This window comes from Chionomys nivalis, chromosome 18, assembly GCF_950005125.1.
Source record: "Chionomys nivalis chromosome 18, mChiNiv1.1, whole genome shotgun sequence".
Classification (NCBI taxonomy): Eukaryota; Metazoa; Chordata; class Mammalia; order Rodentia; family Cricetidae; genus Chionomys; species Chionomys nivalis.
The window spans coordinates 18,869,717-18,884,795 of NC_080103.1; the positions used below are offsets into that span (position 1 = coordinate 18,869,717).

The 15,079-nt window shown below is 42.9% G+C and overlaps 1 protein-coding gene across 2 annotated transcripts in view; it reads right to left on the reverse strand.

The window, feature by feature from the left end:
• Positions 1-508: 508 nt before the first annotated feature.
• Lrig2 (leucine rich repeats and immunoglobulin like domains 2) overlaps positions 509-15,079 on the reverse strand; it is a 53,486-nt gene continuing 38,915 nt past the window's right edge. Inside the window, exons 13-18 of one of the 2 annotated variants that reach the window (XM_057793361.1) lie at positions 14,228-14,548; positions 11,902-12,183; positions 10,575-11,024; positions 9,465-9,593; positions 8,264-8,551; positions 509-5,029 (exon numbers count right to left, since the gene is read on the reverse strand). In XM_057793361.1, coding sequence (XP_057649344.1) covers positions 4,812-5,029; positions 8,264-8,551; positions 9,465-9,593; positions 10,575-11,024; positions 11,902-12,183; positions 14,228-14,548 — 1,688 coding nt within the window. In that variant the 3' untranslated portion in view covers positions 509-4,811. Of the gene's footprint in view, positions 5,030-8,263; positions 8,552-9,464; positions 9,615-10,574; positions 11,025-11,901; positions 12,184-14,227; positions 14,549-15,079 lie in introns of both variants that reach the window. The other variant, XM_057793360.1, reaches the window with a different exon arrangement.

A 15,079-nucleotide genomic window follows, 5' to 3' on the forward strand; every position in this document is an offset into this window, starting at 1 on the left:
CTAAAGAGGAGTCTCTCCGTTGATGCAAATAATTCCAATCAGACCAAATTAGACCGAATAAAAGATGCCCACGTTTAATGCAGGGCTCCCGGGTGGCTGGGAAAAGCATGGTGAGGGAGAGAGCAGAGGAGACCACGCAAAACCCAGAGACCACGTGTTTCTTTTCTGGGTGGCAGCCTAAATAGCCTGTGGGAGGGGTCCTGACCCTCCCTAGGGAGGGGTCAATGCTTGGCAGGCTTTCCCGGAGGTGGAGTCTGGACCAAGGCAACTCCCAGGGGAGGGGCCTTAGGATGGATGCCAGGGGCTGGGGTGATGCTTCCAATCATCCCAGGCTCCTTGGATATAGGGGTGTCAGAGGGCTGAGATCTCTTTTGACCAAACATCCCAGAGCCCTTGGATATGGGGGTGCCAGGGGGCCTCACTTTTGACCAAATAACTCCCCTCAAAAGGGCCCAAACAGAGCACACTCCTCATTCCTATACTCTAGAAAAGACAAGAGATTCACGGTTTAGCTTTATTGACATTACAGTAGACAGGACGAACACATGCTCTATAAAATATACATTCTTATGTGAGAAAATATAATCGATACCAGGAAACAGCCACACTGAACAACGTGACTTGTATCTCTTTAGAGGTGCCTTACAGGAGGGCTGCTCAGTTGGCAGCCTCTAACGGGAAAAGAGAATAGAAGACAGCAGGGAGTAGAAGTCACTCGTGGGCAAAGAGGCCATCTCCAGCAGCCAGGACACACTTCAAGGGTACATGAAGTATGAAGATCAGTTTCTCTTTGGAAACAGTCACAGTTGCTACAAACTCACTGCACGTCCAACACCAGGCGCAGACAAGTCAAAGGGCTCTGCACCCTCACTCCACCACTCGGTCGTTACCAGCGCTGCTAAGAAACAATGCGCAACCCAGAAGGAAGGAACCCAAATCATAACTTACAGCACACGGGCTGCGAGAGTGCTTACCTGGGTTTGGTTCCCAGGACACCAGACATCAACCTCTCCTTCCCCTCCCACCTTCTCACAAAGCCTACGGGTCTTGGGTTTTCAGATGTTCTAAGTGCAGTTTCTAATACATCCCTAATTCAGAAGCTTGGTACTTCTGCCAACAAACTAATGTTCAAAAAAGAACAAGAACAAGAAAATCTACGCTAAGTGCTGTATCTTTAGATCATGTTCCAAACAAAAAGTTTAAAGTGGAAAGGGAGGTGCAGCACACCTCCACACTGGACTGGCAGAGAGCACCAAACAAACAAAAAACAAAACAAAAAACAAAAAACCTCAGCTCAGCCATTTATGGTCCCATTGTTTTTATAACCACTCATTAATCTGTAGCAAAACAACATTTCAGCTGAGGTTGTAGCTCGGAGGTAGACCACTTGACTGGTATGCAGGAGGCTACAGATCAATCCCAGGACTGCCAAAAGGAAAAAAACAAAAAGCCCAAAGATAGGCCAAGTCTCACATAAAAAGAGAACAGATATGGGGGTCTGAGCTCAGTGGGAGAACATGCACCTGGCATTCAGAGTTGTAGTCTCAATGCCCAGCACCAGGGGAAAACGGCCACACTTACCTGCTACTCCTTATCCCTGCAGCATGTCAGTGGATAGCCAACGAGAAAAGGCTATCCTCACACACTTGGGTAAAACATCCTAAAACTGAACACTGCAATACCAACTCCACTCCAGTTGGGCTCCATGGGCAAAACCAAAAATTAGTCAAGACAGACATACCTATAGTTGCTACATTTGGGAGGGTGAGGCAGGAGATTGAGAGTTCAAAGCCAGGGGGCTAAAAAAAAAACAATAATAATAATATTTTTTTAAAAAATCATAGTGAAGAGCTATAATACAACACAGGCTTAAATTTTCTGTTAGAGTAATGGCACTTGTGTCAGAAGTACAGGGTTTTTCCTCAGAGAAGATAATGCTACAATTTCATGCTGTTAGCTGGGAACACAGATCAGATTCCTCTGTTAACCAAAGTCCCAAATGGCTTGGTTTAAAAAAAAAAAAATCCTGAAGTGCACTAAACCAAACATAAAGATCAAAGGACAAACTCCCAAGCTAATGACAACATGACAGACGTCACAGGGACCTTGCCCGTGTTCCACTCCATCAGAGGACTCTGTGCAGCATGGCTAGCAATGACGTCTGCACACACCTCCCCACAAAAGGCAGGTTATTTCCATCACCAGAGAAGTGTACTTTATACCTCCCTACAACCAGATGTACATAAAGACCTCTCTCATGTCCCCCTTTTCACAGAATGGCTGACAGTGCCGAAACTGCTTGGTCCTTTACAACCCTTCACTGGGCAACGTACAGCCTGCTGAGTGAACGTCACCTCACCAAAAACTGCCTGGGCAAGCTTCCGAGGTGGGGTCTTACAGACAGCTGTTCGCAGGGCTGGATTTCACATACATCCTATCTGGACAGCAGCCTGCAGATGAAGGTACAACCAGCAAAAACCCATCCGCTGCTGAGTGTAGATCCCGTACTGTAAGGCTTGGAGTTCAAGGAAAAGGCTACTTCCTATAGATAGGCTTATCAGCCCATGAGGGGCACAAACAAATCCAGAGGCTTGTGTGGTCCCACTGAAATGAAGTAGGAGCTGGCTGGGGGGATGGACCACTTCTCTCAGCATTTCAGTCGGCCTGGCTCTGCAATGTCCCTAAGTGGACCCTGTCCAGCCTGGAAGAAGCGCTGAGGAGATGCCAATTTTATCACTATTGGAGGGTAGACACTGCTTGGTCAAACATGGGCAAGTTTTTTCAGGAATTCCTTTCCCTAATGTAAGAAGTTATTGTTATTATAAAAGCAGAGGCAGGCTTTTACCATCTGTAGATGGATTCCTAATAAGTTATGTAACAAGCCAGGGTATCTGGGAGGGGAGACCAACATTTCACAACCTCAGGAGACCACCTGACACCCCAGCAGAAAGGTCACTGCTGAGGCTTGGAGGTGACGTCCTGGATGAAGTATTTCTAGAGGACTGGGTCAGGGCCTGCTTTCTACCCTGACAGATCACAGCTGACAGCACATTGAACTCTGACCACAGAACAAGCAAGCGGCAGCACACCTCCACTCTGAGCCCACGTGCTGGAGCTCTGCTGCTCCGGAGACAAAAGGCAGCTTTTCAATCCAGACGTGAGTCTGTTTACTGACACTGTTTAAAAGCAGAGATTGTTCCCTCCCCTGAGCATTTCTTAGACCATTAATCCTGTTTTGGGGAAATAAATACAGCTAAAGTCAGAGCAAGCCGCATGACTCTTGATCTAGCTAACAGCTGACAAAGGCGGCTCTTTACTGAAGTAGCACGGTCCTCTCTGGCTCCTGGCTGCTGGAGAGCGGCTTAGAGCAGCTAGTAAACAGCCTCTTTGCGCAGTAAGAGTCAGATGTGGCTAGCCAGGGCAGCACCAGGAAGGGGCCTGCTCTTAATTTCTAGTCAGACCACTATAAAACTGGAACACAGTCCAAAAGGAAGAAAGCGTATGGTCCAAAGGGATGAAAGACTATAATAATTTTTTAAAGATTCAAAATGAAAATGAAGAAAACATGACAATTTAAGTAGGAGGCTGGCATCACAGAGGACAGAATGAAAGCACGTGACATTTCGTCAGCATTAGTGTTGGCATTCGTTGTTTACATAAAGTTTTTTGGCTCCCAAGAGCACACTTCCCTTCTTAACACGCTGCTACATTCGTGGAGGAGATTAAAAACAAAGTAAACATAAAAAAAGAACAATCTTTGGTTTCCTTGTCATCAAAGCACTTTGCTGAAAGAAGACAATCCCCAAATAAGCCATCTTCTATACTCACAGGGCTGTGGCAAGGCTGCCGGGCTCTGGAAGAACAAGACATTTATGCTACGAGAACAAGATTATCACCTGGCACTTGTAAACAGATGGCGAGTGATCGGATGTGTAGACCTTCAGGCGTGAAGCAAGCAGTTTGTGAGCACACAATCACAAAGTACCCTGTCCCTCTACATGAGCTTCGTGACAAAGTCTTAGAACTTTAAACAGAGTTTGTAGACCTCACTAAACTAAGTTATGCAAAGTCTATGATCTTGAGAAGTTGCTGCCCATACAGTAACCAGATAGACATTATATATAATTTGGGCATATCAAAAATATTTACACTGTAGCCAACACACAAGGTCAATGAGTAGAAAAATTATTTATAAATGCACATATATTTACAATGACATCCCTGGTTATAGGGACAGGACAAACATACAACACACACACACAAAGAAAAAAACAACTCCAGAAGAATACAAAAGCCTTTGCTCTGGTACCAGCTGGCGAAAGGATTCCAGCCCAAGACCTTGAATATCAAAGTCTCGGCCTCCATTCTCGAGTCTCAGTCAGACTCAGGAGAGTTCAGAAGTTATCTCTGTTCCTTGCTTGGAAGGCAATGTAAAATGTCGAAGCAGTAATGTCTTCTCACGACCATTCTGAGGACTGGGGCAAGCCAGCAGCTAAGCAGCAATGACACCCTTCATGACAGGCAGTGCACACCTAGGCATGTCACTGTGAAGCCGTCTGGAGGGACACTTGTCCATCGTCTTCTGCCGGGGCTGTGAACTCTCAGCGTGGTACACATTTCTGTAGTACATTTCTGCCCGCCACTACCTTTTCTTCGCCAGGTGTAAGGCCAAACATCGGGCTACTTTGGTGTGGCCAGATATAATTCGAAGCAAAGAGTAATGCAAACGCTGACTTTGGGGGTTCTTCTCAACTCTGAGGTAGTAAATGAACCAACTTGAGTCTCTGCTCAGACTTCCTCATGGACGGGCTTCATGTACCCTCACTACCATCTTGAATGTTCCGAGTCCTGCTAAAATCAAAAGTGTGGTCATGTAACTTATGGCTGGACACAGGTGAGGAGCAGTTTGGATCCCTCTCTGCCAGGCCCTCATGTCGCGGAAGCTGCGGTGACTCAAGGACAGGCTGTTGGCAAAAGGGAAGCAGGCCTGGTTCTCTGTTCATGTTCCACAGAGGCCGCTGAAATACTTCTGAGAACAAGAGACAAGAAATATCATCAGAGACAGCAGAAATTTCAAAATTAATTATCTTGGTATCCTTTTTTAAAAATATGTATGGGTGTTTTGCTTGCATGTATGACTGTGTATCACATGTGTGTCTGTTATCCAAAGAGGTCAGAAAAGGGAACTAGATCTCCTGGAACTGAAGTTACAGACAGTTGTGAGCTGCCACGACAGAGCTGGGAATCAAACCCAGGTTCTCTGTAAGAGCAACAAATGCTCTTTATCCCCAGCCCCCTGATACCCTTTTAACCTAATCATCAAAAGAAGATGCCCAGCATCCTTGATAAGGACACTGAGATCACAATGCCAACATTAAAAACAACAACAAAATAAAAACTGGAACTACAAACTACCAAACTTTTATATTCAACAGAACTAAAAAGCTAGTTTATAATATCATGCTTTTCTTCACCTGCTAATTTAGTAGCTTTTCTGCTTTAAAAACTGTGTTGGCTAGTTTCATGTCAACTTGACACAGGCTGAAGTCATTGGAGGGAATCTCAACTAAGAAAATACCTCCCTAAGGTGGGGCTGTAGGCAAGCCTGTAAGGCATTTTCTCATCGGGTTATAATAAATATCATTTTATTTATGAATAAATAGCTATATCTATCAGACTGGGAAGAAAACCTGCTGGCTATCAGTGAGTGATCCATTTTACTGCGGAGTAAAAGTCCAGATTTCAGAAAGGCCTGGAACCTCATCTGTGATGTCTAGCTCAGTAGTTCTCAGCCTGTGGATTGAAAACCCTTTGGCGGTTGCATGTCAGAAATCCTGCATATCAGATATTTAAATTTGATTCATAACATTAGCAAAATTACACTATGAAGTAGGAACATAATTTTATGGTTGGGGTCACCACAACACGAAAAACTGCATTAAAGGGTCGCAGCATTAGGAAGGTTAAGAAACACTGTTCTAGTCCCTCTTTAAGACATTTTAAAAGCTGAGTGTAGGGTCTATGGTATAGCTCAGATGTTGAAGAAGCTCACCACAGAAGCAAGGGACTTGAGTTCAAACCCCAGAACCCACATAAAGGGAGGAGAGAACTGACTCCACAAATTTGTCTTCTGACCTTGTTGTGCCCTCTGTGGCACATTCACTCCCCCAACACACACAATACTAATACATAAAAGTTAGAGGTTAGGTATGGTAGTATACCTCCAACCCCAGCACTCAGGAAACAAAGGCAGGATTGCTACAAAATTAAGACTAGCCTGGTCTACACTGCATATTCTAAGCCAGCCAGGGCTCCTTAGCTAAATCCTGTCTCAAAAAGCCAAAGGAAAACAAGTTGTAAAAATAACCATTCTCTTACAACGTCTAGTATATAAAAATCAAACAATAAGAAACAAATAGTAAACCAAAGTAACTATAGTAAATCAGATTATCTGTACTTTGGTTTCAAAAATGTGCATTTCTTGAGCCAAGTGTGGTGATGCACACCTGTAGTCAAAGTACCGAAAAAAATGGAGATAGAATGCACACACACACACACACACACACACGGCATATTTTGGAAAAAGCTAGTCTAACATTTTGGAAACAAATATCCACAAATGAAAGCAAGATTCACCTAGAACGTAATGTAAGGCAGGAACTCTCTAGATTTAATATGCATGCTGGGGCTGAGGAAACGGCTCAATGGTAAGAAGGCCTGCTATAAAAGCATGAAGACTTGAGTTCAAATTTCCAGCACTCATAAAAAGCCAGGTGTGGTCACATATGACTATAACTTCAGCACTAAGGAGCAGTGACAAAAGGATCCCAGGACCTTGCTGGCTAGTCAGCCTAGTTTAAATAGCAACCTTCACGTTTATAAAGTGACTCTCTCTCAAAAGCAATGGAGAATGACTCTAGACATTCTCCTGTAGTCTCCCCAAGCATGTGTCTGCGTGTACATAAATGCATACAGATCTCACACACAAAACAAAAACAAAATTTAATACAAGCCACGTGAGGTGGCTCATGCTCATAATCCCACCTATTGCCTATTACTTCAGCACTTGGGAGGCTGAGACAGAGGAATTAGTGTTGAATTTGAACATGATACCACCACATGCAAAAACACTCCTCCCAAAACAAAACAAAAAACCATACAAATAATCTTAGGACCTGACTAAAATTTGGATTCAGATTCACTATGTCTAAGCTGGGAACACAATTGCACGTCTAACAATCTCTGAGGTAATGCTAAAGGATCCTAGCAAATACTGTGTCGAATTATTAGGATACCCTAGGCAAAGGACAAACAATCCAAGGCAGTCTCATTTGTTACTTCCCACAGGTTAAAAGAGGTATTGTGTTTTAGTTCTTTCAAGATACTGAATGTAAAGCTAAGAGACTGCCTTCAATGACAGTGCTCTTTTCTGATCTATATGAGGCATCTGTAGAACTCGTCTCTTACAGAGCACATCTTCAGTCTCATGATAGATCATTTATTGCTGCTGGAACCATCCCTGAAACAACACTATACCTTCCTCTGTGACCCTGTGATGTGGGATTCCCCTCTGTATGCTGTGATTATCATTAATGAATAAAGAAACTGCTTTGAACCTATAGCAGGGCAGAACTTAGCTAGGTGGAGAAAATTAAACTGAATGCTGGGAGAAAGGAGGAGGAGTTAGAGAGAAGCCATACAGCCCTACTGGGTAGACGCTGGTAAGCCACAGTCTTGTGGCGATATACAGATTACTAGAAATGAGTTAAATTAGTATGTAAGAGTTAGTCAAGAAGAAGCTAGAGCTAATGGGCCAAGCAGTGATTTAAATAATACAGTTTCTTTGTGATTATTTTGGGACTGAGCAGCCGGGAACCAACAAGCGGCTTTCCTCACAACAACCCTGCAATTACTGCCCTGTGCCCCATTCCCCATGTTCTTCCTCTGAGAGGAAGTGACAGCTGATTGGTCCAGAAAGAGCTCTGTTTTGCTGACAAAAGCTTGGTATATGGTGCTGAGATTGCTTGCCTGACAGAAGAGCAAACAAAACATGTTAGGTTTTTCATGCCGTATGTTTACACTTCATATCTCCGTTATTTAAATGAAGATAAGTAAAGACTTCTAGTTGACACTAGTTCACAATGACAATTATTCTAGTATACTAACTTGTTTCCTGTGAAATGAGTGTACTACCGATAGAACGGAAGGGCAGATCAGGTGAAAGTGAAATCAAAACTTCAGAAAGAACAAAAGCATCCATTACCACTGCTCATCTGTGAGAAGGGAAGCTTCTCAGTCATCCTCTCATGGTTGGTGGGAAAGGCAGACAGCTCTCTCTCTGCTGATGGTATCAGACTCTCCAGAGTAGCAGCATCTTGGGGAGGATGCGATAAAAATGTCTCTTTGGGCATCTGAACCATGAGGCTGGACAGAGTCTGATCCAGAACATCCTCCTCAGCAATATAGGTGTATGGACAGTATTCTCGGGTCCTTGAGTAGATGTTGGCATTGTCATAACAATCTGAACAGATCACCCGGGTACCAGTGCCACCTAATAAGATGGGAAAGAACCCATATGCTTTTCTGTTAAGGCAGAGTTTTGTCATAATCAACTTTCTTCTACAGTTGTAACGTTTACTACACACTTACTTTATAAACCAGGTGAGATTTCAAGGTCTTTATATGAATTAACTCACTTTTTCCTTACAGCATCCCCATGGAGCAAATACAGTTCTCTCAATGTACACCTAGGCATTCTGGCTTCAGAGCCCATGCTCCTGAATTCTAATGTTAAATCTCTGTCTAGCCTGGAGAGACTAAACTCCAGCCATGGGTTTTAAGACAGGCCTGAACCTGTGCTCTGAGATACAGCTTGGCTTGAGCAAAAGAAAACATGGCATGAGAGCCCATGTTACTTTTATGAGTCAAACAACAGTAACTGCTCACATTATCTCTAGTCAAATCCACCATCCTGGGTCTGTCACCTTCTACAGAAGTGAGGGGGGAAGGGCAAGAGGAGGCTCTAGTCACTTTACTAGGGGGTCACTTGACTAGGGGGTCAGCCCTCTGAAGTTCTCCATTATAGGCTGAGAGTCATATTTTACTCAGTAACTACCTGTCAAGAGGAGAACCTAATGTCCTTTGGATGCTATCTGAAGGATGCTCATCTCTAAAAGGGCAAGAAACACTTAAAAGAGTTTCTAAAACATCCTTGTCTTGTGTTGTCAGAGATACAGGAGCCTCGGCTGTGTCCTTCAATTCCTGTTTAAGGGTAACGTGTTTTGTTTTTAAGATGGCCTCCTCTGGTTAAGACTTTATAGTCAATTTTCATTCCACGTTGCATGAAGTTAAATGTTCTAAGTATTTTACCTTAAATTCCCTCCGTTCAATGGGAAAACTATACAATGAACAATAAACCCACTAGAACAGGCTGAAAGTGTAACTACAAACAGTAAAGTGCCTACCGTCAGTGCCTTTGTGTATGTATCCGTTGGCAGGAGGCATAAGTTGCTGATGACTGCCTGCCTCAGAGTTGCTGTAGCCTTCCTGTGGTTCAGACAGTGTTCCTTGGGAAGACAAGTAGCTGGGAATGTCTGCAGGCAAATTAAGTTCCTCTGTAAAGAGACATCTGTAACTCTCAAACTCAGGCAGTTGAAGTCAACATTCAGAAGGCAATTTTATAAATATGTTCCACTTTGACACTGTCCTGGAAAATGGTATGGACTTGGGACCCCAATAGCTCTTCATACTTCCCTTAGCATAATTTTTTTAAACTAACGTTCTTCTCAGAGTTTCATTTTAGAAGTATGACTTGGTTTGCCTAACATGTACAGGCTGTGGGTTCACTCCCAGAATTACCAGCGGGGGGTTGGGGGTGAGCGGTTACCAAAAGGAAAAACAAAAAACTAAACATTTAAATCTTATCTACAGATACATTTTAACAATCTCTCTACATGGCTCGCTTCTCTTGCAGACCCTGGGTAAAAGACCTAGTCACACACAAGGGTTCAACTCTCCCCTAAATATATATATATATATCATCTAGGCATGGTTCACCACACCTGTAATACCATGCCAGCACACAGGAGGTGGAAGCGAGGATCACTGCAAACTCAAGGTCAGTCTGTAGTTCCAGGTCAGCCAGGGCCATACACTGAGATCCTCTCAAAAGAAAAGAACAAACTGGGCACGGTGGTGTACACCTTTAATCCCAACATTCTGGAGGCAGAGGCTAGTAGATCTCTGAGTTTAAGGCCAGCCTGGTCTAGAGAACAAGTGATGATAGCCAGGGATACACAAAGAAAACCTGCCTCAAAAAATCAAAAGTCCAAAACAACAAAAACCCCACAAGAACAAGGAAACCATGCCTATAATACAATTTTAAGAGCTAAATTTAGGGGGAAGTATATATAGTATATACAAATTCTTACAAATTTTTCCCCAGATAGGTTATTTTCATCAGAAAAAGCTCCTTACATTTTAGTAAGTAATCAATCACAGTACTCAGCTTTTGTATTTTTTACTAAATCCTACAATCCTAAGAATACGCCGTGTGTCATCTGGGTGCCACTTACCTGTATTTGTGATACTGTAGTCTTCATTTTTCCTTCTCATATGGTAAATAACAATGACCCAGATCAAAGACGTGCCAACGACACAGCAGACCACAACAATGATGACAATGCCAACTGTGGTCCAACCATCATCCTCATGTCCAATGCTATTCTGAGAAGAGTCACAATTGGGGGATGAAATGACATTTAAGTAAATATGTCCTCGTTCTGTCCCAAGGGTATTTGACATAATGCAGGTATATTTTCCAGCATCTTCTAGCCCAGCATCTACAATGATGAGAAGCTGATTGGCTGCAGCAAAGAAGTGTCGTTCTGTTACTAAGAGCGGCCCATCATCTTTGGTCCAATTGAGGCGAGGAGCAGGACTCCCTCCAGCTATGCACTGCAATACTGCCGTTTCACCTCGAGTGACGGTCTTGTCCTCCAGAGGTCTAACAAACGAGGGTGTCTCTAATAGGAAGTTAAAAATACTAAGTTAGGAAACTGATACCCTAAGACTAATAAGAGTATGATAAAATGTGTGGTTTTACGAAGATTAACAGTTAATGTTTCAGAAACACAAAAGCCTCAAAAAAGAAAAAAATCTAATTATGAACTGGTTATGGTGATGCATGGCTGTAAACCCTCTACTCAGGAGGCCAAAGCAAAAGGATTACAAGTTTACAGCCATTTCAGCAAATTAGCAAGACCTACCTCTAAGAGAAAGAAAAGCAGGGTTGGAATGCTAGCTCAGTACAGCACTGGCCTGGCACACACAAGCCAGGGCTACTAGCCATTAGTGCTGGGATTTCTACTGTTTTTAAGACATGTTATCAACATAACCAAGCTCTTGGTCCTTCTGCCTCAGCCCTCAAGTTAACACACTTCTTTTAAAGGTTTGTGACAATCAGAACAGAGTGGCTCACCTGTAACACATAGTGAGTTCTCAGGGGTTAGAGAGTTTTCCTGGGCTATGGGGGTAGTGGAGGAGGAGGAAGAGATGACCCCACAAAACTTTGTATCTAAGAAAACAGAGACCTGAACTGCCTTGGATTCAAGGCATATATAAAAAACACATTTCAGCCAGGTAGAAGTGGTGTATTCCATTAATCCCAGCACTTAGGAGGTAGGAGGAGGCAGATCTCTTTAATCAGCCTGGTCTACAGAGTAGTTCCAGGACAATCAAGGCTACACAGAGAAACCCTGTCTCCAAAAAAACAAACAAACAAACAAACAAAAAAACAAGAACAACAACAAAAAGCTTAAAAAAAAAAAAAAATCACAACAAAACCTCCAAGCAGCTCTCAGAGGCTCCAGTAAAGCAGTGGTCCTGACAGAGTAAGCATACCTAACACAGTGAGTGAGGCATTTGCTGAGAGGCCGCCTGCAATATTCTGTGCCATGCAGCTGTAGATACCCATGTCTTCTATCTTCACATTGGCAATGAAGAAGACATCATCCTCGGGCATGACATGCATTCGTCTTTCTCGGGCTGCAGGAAAGTCAGTACCACCATCTTTCTGCCAAGAAATCTGAGGTGCAGGGTGCCCTTCTGCAGCACACTCTAATCTGGCCATGGCACCAGTGCGAATCGTTAGATCCATAGGAGTTTTCAGAAAAGACGGCATCTCTGTTCAAAAAGAATTGCAGAGAAAGTAGGCAAAAGGAAAACACACACAAGCACACAAATCTAATAATCTAACAGGTGAAATTCTGATGTAAAATGCTTCATTTCTTTGAGAAAACATATTCTCTGGACTGCCAATGAACCCAGCTTCTACAAGCATCTTTCTCACCAGCACCTGAGTGTGTGGAGCACAGTAGCACAGTACTTCTAGCACACACACCACGCCTAGTGACCATGCAGATGAGAAGGAAGTCAGAAAGTCAAAGTCTTTCCTGAATGCCAGTTTAGAACTGGTATTTGATATTACTCTCTCACTTGGAAAGTTAAATGAGACTTCCCAACCTAACATCGGCAGGTGTGAAGAGAACCACGGGGGTTTTTGTTTGGTTGGTTGGTTTTAATTATGCTTTTAAAAATCTAACTTAAGGGGGCTGGAGAGATGGCTCAGCAGTTAAGAGCACTGGCTGCTCTTCCAGAAATCCTGAGTTCAATTCCCAGGAACCATATGGTGACTCACAACCATCCATAATAAGATATGGTGCTATCTTCTGGCCTGCAGACAGACATACAGACAGAACACTATACACAATAAATAAATATTTTTAAAAATCTCATTTAAGAAACACTGGAGCAGGGTTCAGAGCTAAAGAGGTAGCTCAGTAGTTAAGAGCACTTGTAGGACTTGGGTTCAATTCCCAACACCCACATGGCAGTTCACAACTGTCTGTTACTTTAGTGTCAGGCGATCCAATGCTGTCTTCAGGCCTTCATGGCCATCAGGCATGCATGTGGTACAGACATACATGAAGGCAAACCACTCATATACATAAAATAATAAAATAAAATCTTTTCTAAAAAGCTAGAAATTCGCCGGGCGGTGGTGGCGCACACCTTTAATACCAGCACTCGGGAGGCAGAGGCAGGCGGATCTCTGTGAGTTCGAGGCCAGCCTGGTCTACAGAGCTAGTTCCAGGACAGGAACCAAAAGCTACGGAGAAACCCTGTCTCGAAAATAAAATTAAAAAAAAGAAAAGAAAAAAAAAAGCTAGAAATAAAAAAAAAAAACAAACAGGAATAGGACACAAGTATATCTTTTGGTTGCTCACAACCTAAAATGCTGTAGTTACTCAGTCTCATAGACAATAAACCAAGTTGCTTTGGAAAACTTTTCTTATAACCACTAGGAAAGCTTTATTTTCTTTTTTTCTTTTTTTTAAAGATTTATTTATTCATTATGTATACAGTGTTCTGCAGGTCAGAAGAGGGCACCAGATCTTACTACAGATGGTTGTGAGCCACCATGTGGTTGCTGGGAATTGAACTCAGGACCTCTGGAACAGCAGGCAGTGTTCTTAACCGCTGAGCCATCTCTCCAGCCCCCGGAAAGCTTTATTTTCAAAATCATTAAGGCCAGAGCCAGGCGATGGTGGCGCACGCCTTTAATCCCAGCACTCGGGAGGCAGAGGCAGGCGGATCTCTGGGAGTTCGAGGCCAGCCTGGTCTACAGAGCTAGTTCCAGAACAGGCTCCAAAGCCACAGAGAAACCCTGTCTCGAAAAACCAAAAAAAAAAAAAAAAAAAAAAAAAAATCATTAAGGCCATATCGGAGAACTACGGAGACCACTGGATCTGGAGATGTCCTAAACACTCTTGAGTATAGAGGACACAGCTAGCATATTAGAAAAGAATTCATGGTTTTCAAAGAATTGTGGTTTTGGAAATAAAATAAAGACCATCAAAAGAATGTCTTCAGGAGTAAAGCATCTCCTGGGGCAAAGAGTACAGGACAGCAGGTAGGAGGTAACCCAAAGTCCACCCCTGCCATATGCCACAACCAAGAGAAAATAACACTAAGAGTTCCCTCCAAATTGGGGTATGACCTAATTTTCTTGGTCAAGTGGCTTATAATTTAGGTGTAAAAAGTACTTCAAAGTATATTTGCCCATCAGCATGGCCAGATAGGCCAGACAGTCATAGCATATATTCCAGAATTATACAAATAAGTAAAAAAGAAAGTATTTCAAAAGTCAAGTAGCACAATTTCTTACCATTCACAGTCAGTTTGGCTTTCTGTGAATAATTAGAGCCAAAGTGATTAGTGACAATACACTGGTATTTCCCTTCGTCTGTGAAGTTCACATTGAAGAGGTGCAGGACACTAGTGTATTCCAGAGCTTCTCCAGCCTGCTGCCGATAGCGAACAAAATTCTCAATATCCACATCATAGAGGATTTCACTGTCCTTGCGCCACACAGTAGACATGGGCGAATCACTGCTGCTCACCGCAGTGCACGTCAGAGTCACATTAGCACCTCGTAAGGCAACTGTGCTTTCAGGATGTGTCCTCATCTGAGGCTTCAGAAAATCATCTAAAGGGAATAAATGCAAGTGGCCAAGTCAGTTATTTTTACTTCAGATTCAATTTTAAAACAAATACTGTAAAACTAAAAGCTTCATTCACAGGGGTTAAGATTGAAGGAGACTATAAAGAGCTTAAATCCCTTGTTGTTGGTTTTTTATTTGCTTTGTTTTCAATAATTTATTTATTTATATATTTCATTTTGATTTTTCAAGACAGGGTTTTTCTGTAGCTTTGGAGCCTGTCCTGGAACTATAATTTATTTATTTTTATTTTGTTTGCATTGGTACTTTGCCTGCCTGTATATCTGTGTGAAGGTGTCATATCTTGGATTTATAGTCAGTTGTTAGCTGCCATGGTAGGTGCTGGGAATTGAACCTGGGTCCTCAGGAAGAGTAGTCAGTGCTCTTAACTGCTGAGCCATCTCTTCAATCCTATCTAATCCCTTGTTTAAAGGTGAGAAAAGTAAACTCCAGTTAAACAGTTTGTTCAAAGGCATTAGGCAGTGACAGAAGGTGGGCTGGAACCCAGGTTCTGGATG